General features: G+C 32.4%; 1 protein-coding gene and 1 long non-coding RNA gene across 2 annotated transcripts; both read left to right on the plus strand.

The window, feature by feature from the left end:
- Positions 1-2,158: 2,158 nt before the first annotated feature.
- LOC105764994 (uncharacterized) lies at positions 2,159-6,330 on the plus strand. Its single transcript, XM_012583854.2, has 7 exons — positions 2,159-2,747; positions 3,111-3,185; positions 3,276-3,792; positions 4,261-4,646; positions 4,982-5,208; positions 5,326-5,473; positions 5,788-6,330. The coding sequence occupies exons 1-7, from the start codon at positions 2,205-2,207 to the stop codon at positions 5,914-5,916; spliced, it is 2,025 nt and encodes a 674-aa protein (XP_012439308.1). The 5' UTR covers positions 2,159-2,204; the 3' UTR covers positions 5,917-6,330.
- Positions 6,331-6,542: 212 nt separating this feature from the next.
- Positions 6,543-8,223, plus strand: LOC128035611 (uncharacterized). The gene is made up of 2 exons (XR_008192117.1): positions 6,543-6,943; positions 7,032-8,223. It is a non-coding gene; the product is annotated as an uncharacterized LOC128035611 (long non-coding RNA).
- Positions 8,224-10,657: the final 2,434 nt, after the last annotated feature.

Genomic DNA, 10,657 nt, shown 5'->3' on the forward strand with positions numbered 1-10,657 from the left:
TTGTTATGTTAAAGGATGCTTATTTGTAAATATACCATTATAGTTCAAGTAATTGCTCTTTTCATTTTTTTAACTTTTTATTTCTTATTTATTTATATCAAAATATGACATTAATATTTTCATATCTATAATCAAATAAGAAAAATTCAAAGCTTCAAATTATATTATACTATATTTTTCATTTAATTTTGTATTAATTTAAGGTGAAATATATATAAAAAACTCTTGTTTAAACACTTTAAAAAATTAAAATTTTATAATATTTCTTTTATTTCCTTAGTAGATAACATTTTGTTTTGGTCATAATAGCCTAATGACTCAAATAGATAGGATTGTAAATAAATAAAGAATTTGACAAATTATTTGTGAATCGTTTGTATGATATTTGCTTATTAAATTAAATAAATGAGTATTAACGAAAAAAATTACAATCACATCTATGTTCTATTTTTAGAGTCAAATACTCCGATGCCGGGATAAGGTATTTTCTTACTAGACTAGATAGACAACATAATCATCCTTTAACCGATTTGTTCAATTTCGATTCATCATACTATTAACCTTTTAAATTACAAGTAAAAATAAGACTTAAAGCTCTTAGAATTCTTTTTAATTCTTTCAATCGTATAGAGGAATTCAAATACTACTTAATCATTGAAAACTTAATTCTTTTATTTCATGATCTTGAATTGGACCATAGTCGATATTTTTTGTTAAAGACTTCATACCATTCATGATCGAATCATGTTTTCCTTTTTATGTATCTATTTTTTTTTCCTTTAAAATGGCAACTATCCGTTAATTCATTTTGAGATGGTTGAATGCCATTCATGTTTAGAGATTGTCAAATACCAAGAATAGATGAACCGCCAAATGCCATCCATCGCTAATGGTCAAGTGCCATTTCAAATATTTTAATAACCTAAAGACATTATAACTCTCATATTAGAAGATCTTATTTTATACGGCGTAAAGAACATATTGGTTTAAATTTTATTGATTTTGAATTATATATATAACATTTCATTAAGCAATGAATAATGTAAGTACAGGTTTAATTCCAAAAAGCCACCATGTGCGCATAGTCTCTGGATACGAACCCAAAAAACTAGAACCCAAGATATATGCTGACGGATAAAAACCGTCGCTATAAACGTGAGAATCTAATATTAAAAAAGATACTGCGACAAAAATCAAGTCGTTGCTATAGGATATTGTCGCTATAAGCTTTTAGCGACAGTAATTCCTGCCTCTCTATATTGAAAATCCATCGATAAAGAGATTATGTTTTGGAGATCATTCCCACAAAATCAAATACACACAATTAACAATAGTGATTCATTAAAAGAGAATTTATGGATTTGAATGAAATTTTCAAAATTTATCAATTAATAAAATTATACTATAAAATAAGATTTATATAATAAAATGAAATAATAAGTCGACTTGTTTGTAATAATAATAATCGAAAGCCAGATAATATTTGTGATTTATATTTCTTACTTCAAATTTGATCTTAAAGCAATCATTTTATTGATAAACATAGTTAGAAAAATAAATACTAAAATCCAACTTAATAAAATATAGGCATATAAAACATTTTTCTTCTCGGATATAATAAAACCCTATAACACTTCAATCATAATAGTAAAAATAATTAACAGAAAGGTATTTTATATAAACGTTTATTTGGTATATCTTTCATAAATATGTATCTTTTAACGAGATAACATTTTTAAATTTGGGAATAACTTATATCAAGATGATTTTAAAATTATTATTATTTTTATACAAAGAAATATCACAAAAAAATTATTGTTTTTACACATCAATAAAATTTCACTACATCACCCATTTTTAAAGATATAAAATTATTATATATTGATCCGTATTTAACCTATTTTTAAATTCTAATTAAATTATTTTAAACATAATAATTAAAATAAAAATTAAATATTAAGAAACTTTAAGTGTATTGATAAGTCACGTTATATTATTCTCGAGAAAAGAATAAGACGGTCGTACATGAAAAGTAAAAAATAACTAGTTATAAACTAGTTATGGATGTTTTTTATATTTTTTATTGAAGTTACTTATGTTTTAAAATAATTTAATTAGAGTTAAAAAATAGGTTCAATATATAGGCTAACTATCACAAAGAAAGCACCGCCAAACGAGGCTCGCTGGTAACTTCAGCCTCCTCCATGAGAAGAGCAAGAAAAGGATCAAGGGGAAGCCACCACCAAAGCAACGATACCTGGTCTGTCAAGCCTCATCGCGGTACTCCTCAACAACCACCGCATGGTTCCCAAGAACAACAAGAGGAATCCAATCTTAATTCTCCTTCAACCTCCTCTACTTCTAATCAACAGCAATTCCCTAATTCTACCCAAGAACCCCATAAAACGCATCTAAATACCAGCTGGAAATACCGACGTGGCCACGTGGTGAAAACACAGTTCGTTAAAAGATCCGACCTCGCTTCTTCCAAACACGAGCTTAGCTCTGAGGATAATAACGCGAGTTTGGGTGTAGCTGAAGACATGGATGTGGACCAAAATGAAAATAAAGGAAGAGAGGTTTTGGAGTCAAAGATTGAAGAGGACGGAGAGAAAATTGAAGGAGATGAACCACATGACGGCGCGGATGATTTCGTGAATAGGTTGGAGGAGCTGCGGTTAAGGGGGGATGAACCCGAGTTGCCGGAGGAACAACTGAGCATCAATGAACAGTTGCAGGAGGACGAGGTAATTCCTCGAATTTTTTATTTCTACTACTTTCCCTTTTTTTTCTCAAACAATTATGTTGCGTTCTCCAAATTTGTGCACTTCTTTTATTCTGTTGTTATTATTATTGAAGCCGAAGGCATTATAATCTTGGTCCGAATAATAATGATCTTGAGTTTAGATTAGCTTCTTGAAGTTCATATGCTTTAAAACTATGTCGTGTGTCATTGTTGTCCTAATAAAAAACCTAAAATTTGAGTCAACGGAATGTGATGATGCTAAAGTTGTTTCTTCCCCCTCTCAATTCCCTGGCCATAAAAAGGGTTCATTTTCATCTATATCCAATTCTCCTTATCTGATCTCTCTCTTCTTTTTTCCTGGTAGCTACTTGTGATACAGTCTATTTATGGAGACAATGTCTTCATCCTCGAGGAACATATGGGCTTACGGTCCTTGAAGGTTATGTATTTGCCCTAAACTTCATGTTTTAGCTAGTAGCTACAACCAAGTGATTACTGACTAAGATGACACCTTTGTGTTATTTTACAGATTCATATTCATCTTGAAGGCTGTGGAGAGAAAATTATAAAAACAAAATTTAATTCATCTAATGTTGTTGGTGCAAAAAGCGAGGCTTCGGATGACTTTTCATACTCATTCAAAGTCCAGCATCTTCCACCGATTGTGTTGACTTGTTTACTGCCTAAATCGTACCCCAGTCATCTTCCTCCTTATTTCACCCTCTCTGTTCAGTGGTTGCATCCTGCTAGAATCTCCGATCTTTGTGGTCAGCTTGACTCATTATGGAAGGAGCAAGAAGGGCAAGAAGTTATGTACCAATGGGCAGAATGGTTACAGAATTTCTCTCTTTCTTATTTTGGGTTTGATAAAGAAATAATTCTTGGTCCTTATGGTATTGAGAACACTGGAGATAGACGTGCAATTTCAGGATGTGTCTCCCCAGATGTTGATGTTCCAATTATTAGGAGTTACAATGAAGATAAATTACATGAGAACTTCCTAAAAGGCTTGCATGAATGTTCAATCTGTCTTAATGAGCATGCAGGTAATTTTACATTGATCAATTGGAAAAGTTTTGCTATTGTCGGCATTTCCTCCTGAGAACATTTTAGGGCTCATCCTTTGTGCTTTACCAGAGAAGAGCATGACTTGAAAAGAAGCTAAGGGTTTGTAATATCTTGATGCTTTAAGTGTGTCATCTTTAGATGATTTTATTTGTTATGCTAAGGTTAATTAACATTGTGGATCCGAAGTATCAGTAATATCATTTTCAGTTAAGAAAATTTCCACTATAATAAGTTGGAGAACTTGCATTAACTATGCTGGGAGCTTGTGACTTTTGGGGGGTTGGATTTGAGTATGGATGGCCATTAAGCATATGGCATGTGCATTTAATAAAAAATGAAAATAAACTATGATTCTGGATTTAATATGATGAAAATATTGTGCATTCTATTGTGACATTTTTGGTCCTATGTTGAATATTGCTCTTTCTTTTTCCTTCTTTCACCAGGTATTGACTTTGTTAGGCTGCCATGCAAGCATTTCTACTGCTGGAAATGCATGGAAACTTATTCTAATATGCATATCTCTGACGCCACCATAACCAAGCTGCAATGCCCTGAAGCTAAATGTGGTGGTATGGTCCCTCCTGCTTTATTGAAACGGTTGCTTGGCGATGAAGGGTATGAACGATGGGAATCCCTTATGCTACAGAAAACACTTGAATCAATGTCAGATGTTGCATATTGCCCAAGGTGTGAAACACCTTGTATAGAGGATGAAGAGCAACATGCACAATGCTCCAAGTGCTTCTTTAGCTTTTGTACCCTTTGTAGGGAGCGCCGTCATGTTGGCATAGCTTGTATGACACCAGAAATTAAGCTTCGTGTCCTGCAGGTATTAGCTATGTCATTTTCTTCAGTGGTGTTTTTCTGCTCTTGTCTACTTGGACAAGCTTATCATTTCTTCTGCAGTAATTTTTCATCAGCATTTGCTCTCATGTTTTCCTTGTAAATTGTAGAAATTGGCTTTTAAAGGTTAATTGGATAGTTTATAGCTTTAGCTTGGACTTCATGGAATAATATAGACCAATGATTGTCGATGTCTTCTTCTGGGCTGTGCTCCTTTCCCTTCACTGCTTTCAGATATTTTAGCATTTTCCTTGACCTGTGATCATCTACTTATATTATAGGAACTTTGCTCATCACTCATGGAATTAATATTGTTGACAGGAACGCCAAAGTTCATCCCAATTGGACCATGAGCAAAAGCGCAGGGAGCGTGAGATGATCAATGAACTTCTCAGCTTGAAGGAAATAATGCGTGACGCCAAGCAATGTCCATCTTGTAAGATGGCAATCTCAAGGACTGAGGGATGTAACAAGATCGTATGTGAGAACTGTGGGCAGTATTTCTGCTACCGATGTAACAGTGCGATTAGCGGATATGATCATTTCAGGTACACAAACACGTACAATATTTCCAGATAAAGTCTTACCGTTGGCTTGGTTCAACTCGTGAATAGTTGATTGGTCAGTATTTAGCTAACAAGGTTTTTCCTCTTTCCTTATTGGAGGGATGGGGCATGTGAATTGTTCCCACAAGAACTGATACGGGAGTGGGAGGAAAGGGTGAATGTACGCCAGGTATTAGGTCAAGTTCACGCTCAACTATTTGCTGACCGTGGGCTGCCGTGCCCTAACTGTCGTCAGTTCAATGCAAAGGTGAGAAAATTTGTTCAGTTTGTTGGAAATTTTCTCCCCCTATATGTACCTTTTATCTCCTAATGCAATCTAGTGGAAACTAACTGATATGTCACAGAAGTATGAATGTCATGTTATATAGCATTCATCCTGATTTAAAATGACAACCCCAGCCAACAGTACTTTTACCTAAAATTACTGATATGTGTTGTAGTCGAAAACATAACAAAAAGTTACTTCGATAGGCGAACCGGAATATTTTGACATTGTTAGATTGATTTATTGATATGTAAATAGAGGGTCTAGTTTAATGTTTTGATTGTACACATTAACAGGTAGGCAACAACAATCACTTATTCTGCTGGGCATGCCAAATGCACTACTGTTACTTATGCAAAAAGATTGTAAGGCGCGGTTCTCAACACTATGGACCCAAGGGCTGCAAGCAGCACACAGAGGGATAGCAGCAAATACCATCGATCAACCTTATTGATAGATGATGTGGTGAAGGAATAGAACCCCTGCCCGCCGTCTTCCAAGGGCAAGGATATTTGGTTGGTCTATTTGTGTTTCCTATTCTTCCTTAAAAGACATTTTTCTCGTGTGTTGTAAATTACTAAAATTTTGTTCTTGGTATCATCATCCCCGTCTAGGTAATGGCTTTGAAATAATTTCAGTTTCCAAATTGGATGCTGGTTCTGGACGTAAATTTGAGATCAGTCTTTCTTTCAATTGAATTGTAGCAAATAAAAAGGAACTTTTTGGAACCTATCCAGTAGAGATGTTATTATGGATTATTATCGTCAGCAGTCAGTTGAGTAAAAAACTCTACAAGACTATAATAAAATAATAATTAATTTTTTATTATATATTTTTAATTAATGTGACTTTTGTCAATTAGGTTTTTTTATACGTGTGATCCAACTATTAGTGCTTTATTTTTGGATGGTTTAGGTTTAGAAGTTTTCATATATTTTATTTTGGTTTTAAAGTTTAATTTTTTTAATTTAGTTATTACTGAGGAACTGATTTTTTATTATTTTATTGAATTTATCAAATTATCGTAATCTAAAATTTTAACCAATTTAATTCTCAATTTTATATATTTTGTCAACTTAATCCCAATTCAAAAATAAAAAAAATACATAAGGCTTTATAAATATACATACAAAATTATAAAAATATGTTCCATTTCCTCTTCCTTTTCATCCTTTGCTGGGGCCACTACAGCATCTGCAAGCTCGTCCGAAGCATCTTCTTCATTAAGCAAACTCCATCCAGGTATGAGCTTTCCTGCTTGTCTGATCAGACAGCTATAGTCATATATATTGTGTTGGAGCCAAAACTTGCAGGCCAAGTAAGGGCTTCACTAATAATCCGGGTGAGGTTGGTTGTGGGGCAAATTACTTGCATTAATTTCCAAGTCAACACTATTATTTGTTACGGCAAATGGGAGTTCTCACCATTATCTCTCTTGGTACTTGAAGTAGAGTAAGTGAGCTGTTTTTTTCCACCTTGTTCAGATCAACTTTCTCAAAAACAAGAACTGTAGGCTCAGCTTCAACTTTACTTGCTGCAGGTTTTTGACCTCTTGCTTGAGGATGACACTCATCAGACACGTCAATCGAAGCAACCAAGCTCTTAGAACTACCCTTTTTTGATACTGCTCCTGATGGCTTACAGTCTGAACAGCTTGAGCAGAAGGTTAGTCCGTGGGCGGTTTCTGAAAATTCATAAGGGTAAACTCTTTAGTTGGTCAGCCAACTTTTAGGATGCTTTCATTTTGGTCACTCAAAATAAAATCTTTACAATTTGGTCACCCAAACTTTACACACCAAATCATGTTTACACTTTCATTTTGGTCAACCAAAAAATATTTTTTTAAGTATTGATTGGGACAAAAAAATCAATGATTAAAGTGAAAAAGCGATAGAAATTTGACAAATTTTGTGTATTATTTTAGTTTCTATAGTTTTTTTTCACTTTAATCTTTAATTTTTTTACCTCAATTAATACTAAAAAAGATATTTTTGGGTGACCAAAATGAAAGCGCAAACATGATGTAGTGTGTACAGTTAACCGTTGTTAGAGATTTGAGTGACTAAAATGAAAGCGTCCTAAAAGTTAAGTGACCAAATTGTAAAGATTTCATTTTGAGTGGCCAAAATAAAAATATCCTAAAAGTTGGGTGATCAACTAGAGAGTTTACCCTATTTATAAAATGGGTATTGATCAACATATCGCCAACATCTAAAAATTATAAAAAGGGATATTCATTTCTTTTTTTAAATATTTTATAATTTTGTATATATTTTTACAGAACTTTATGTATTTTTATAAAAAAAATAAATTCTGAACAATTATTTTATTTTTTAAACATTTTATTTTTAAACTTTTAACAACGAAGATTAAATTAATAAAATATATAAAACTGAGACTAAAATTATTGACTTGGACGAAATTAATAAAATTTATTATTATGCAAATACAAAAAACCAAGTATTCCATTAATTACTTAAGGAGCCTTTGGATCTTCGTTTAGCCCTCGTGTATAGAGATTTTGTATTCAAAATTGTGCAATCGCAGCATAAATCTGTGGTGCGATGGAAAAGGTGTAATCACACCATACCCTAAAATTTTCATTGCTCTATTTTGGTCTCGTTAAAGCTTTAATGCTGCATTTGCAACTTATTTATCTTTTTTTTATTCAGTGAATTATAAAAATGTGACAAAATTCAAATAATAAATACGATTAGTGCGATTTAAATTTAGATCACATCTGGGATGGTGAACATCCTAACCATCAAGCTATCACATGAGATTCTATGTATCTTTTTTCTTTTATCCTTCTTCATTGTTAATGAATCCGATAAAACAACCCATGAGGTTTTAAAAAAAGATCAAATAAAATAAATAATAAATTGAACAATTATAATTAAATGTATAATTAATTTTGAAATGTAAAATGAAATATTATGAAATAATAAATATTTGAATTTTATCAAGTTTTAATTTCTTTTAATTAATTATTAATAAAATTATTATTAGACATAAATATAATTGTAATAATTTATTAATTTTATAAATGTTAAATAATTTATATTTTTTATTATACGTCATGTTTAATCAAATATCCTTGATGGTTATTTTATCTTTTCATTATAATTCATCTCGCCAACGCAATCATTAAATCTAAACATTGATCTCACCACTAATTTTAATTTCACCGTTACAGTAATTAATTTTACCGTCACTATTATTTTTAATTTCATCATAGCTAACCTCACCATCCATCCAAAAGAAGATGAAAGATCACTAAAACAAATTTTTAAAACTTTCAAAATAAAAATAGTGATTATTTATGTAATTTTATTATAAAATTGGTTTCTTTGAAAACGTTAAATATATAAATCCAAAATGTTAAAAACAAATGCTGAGTTGGCATCCTTAGCTAACCACCTTTGTTTGTTGCTGTGTAAAGAAATAAAAAGTCTCATATGTGGAAATATTGGAAAATAGATAAAAATATTCAAAAGCTATATACAAAAATAAATTTTTTTCGTTTAAAATATTTTAAAGAGGTGAAACTAAACTCTTTTTTTTTTCTTCGTTGGTGAATTATAGTAACAGGATAAAGCCCAAACAACAACGCGATTAACACGACTCGAATTCAAGTCATACCTGAAGCAATGAACACGCTTAATTATCATATCATCAGCACATAGGATTGAAAGGAGTAAGTTCTTTTAAGAAAAATAGACACCGCCTTTATCATTGTTGAGCCTCGTTTTCGGCTGAGAAGGGCACTAAACTAAAATTCTCCTTCTCTTCCTTATCTCAACTATCTGAAGGGTTGATTTTGAAGTAGACACGAAACTTACGGATTTAACCCAAACACGAACTTAAATCAGTCTTCATCTAACTTACCGATGGTTAGATCATCACCGAACTTCAACTGTGGCTTATCCTCATTTGAGTCTTTCTTCTAACCATTCCAATATGTTCAATTCCTCTTTGGCTTTATTTCTCTATGACGTAGCCAAGGGGGGCTGGTAGGGTAGCCTTCCCCCATTTCAAACTCTTTACTCTTTAGCATCTATTAATAGAAAAGGGGATATTCGTATGTTTGGCCCCTCCAAAATTTCATGCACTTTGACTACTTTTTAGCATGCATAATAAAAGGACTATTTCTATGTTTGGATCCTTTAAGTTTTTTTTCTTTAAAAATTTCTTTAAAATACCCCTTAATTAAAGTTGTCTATGGGTCAGGCCAAGTTCCTAATCCGAAATATTTTTCAAGCTCAAGCCCTTTTCAAGTTAGCCAGGCTCATCTAAAAAGCTAGTTTTACTATTAAAAAATTAATAAAATATTAAAAAAAATTTAGTTGTTATTTTTTATAATTAATATTTAATTAAAAACTTTTTTATTACTTAAATTGAATTCGAGACAGGTCAACCCGAAGCACAAAAATCCTTATTCAAGCTTGACCAAAATCGGGTCAAATCTATCGGGTCAGGTGGCTACCCAACCCTTGCACAAGTCTATCATTACTGCCCTGAAAAATTATGTCGGGGTAACAAATCCTAAAGCTAAAGAACAGGGCATGTTTCCCCTTGGGAAACGATTTTCCCAAAAAGCACAATATAAGGGTTCTATCAAGCTTCAAATTTACAATCTATGATTGAATAATACGTTTCTTTGGGTCTGCTTTGCCAAAACTAGCCTCTACAGGCTTGCCTCTAAATGGGTCTTATTTCGCTTTGCTAATTTAGGCTTGCCTCTAGTAGCATATTATTTCATTTCACCAAATCAAGCCCACTTTTATAGGTATTTTATTTCATTTCACCAAATCAAACTTGCCTCTAATGTATTTTATTTTGCATCTTCAGACTCGCTTCGTCAAGTTTGGTTTTGAAGCTACAATAATAGATATTTCTATTGTCACAAATGAGAGACACCACGCCAAGGAGTATTGTCTCAAGAAAGGCAACTTCATAAAATTCTTCTTAACTTGGGGAAAGGGGGCTATTGTTATACCTATCTCTACTGCCATCCTAAGTTCAACAAGGCTCACTCAAGGGTCGCCTCCATAACATCCTAATGAAGCTTTCCATACCTCTACAATCTCTCTATGCAATATGCATCATTAGAGGGGATTCACATCAAGCTACCCCCTCCATTTTTATATAAGGCTCTCTCCATCA

Source organism: Gossypium raimondii, chromosome 12 (genome assembly GCF_025698545.1).
Source record: "Gossypium raimondii isolate GPD5lz chromosome 12, ASM2569854v1, whole genome shotgun sequence".
Taxonomy (NCBI): Eukaryota; Viridiplantae; Streptophyta; class Magnoliopsida; order Malvales; family Malvaceae; genus Gossypium; species Gossypium raimondii.

What these genes read in the sequence shown, in the direction of transcription:
- LOC105764994 (XM_012583854.2), top strand. Translation starts at nt 2,205, where the DNA reads ATGAGAAGAGCAAGAAAAGGATCAAGGGGAAGCCACCACCAAAGCAAC. An exon ending in CTGTCTTAATGAGCATGCAG is followed by an intron (nt 3,793 to 4,260) that starts GTAATTTTACAT and finishes TTCTTTCACCAG; the next exon opens with GTATTGACTTTGTTAGGCTG. An exon ending in AGCGGATATGATCATTTCAG is followed by an intron (nt 5,209 to 5,325) that starts GTACACAAACAC and finishes TCCTTATTGGAG; the next exon opens with GGATGGGGCATGTGAATTGT.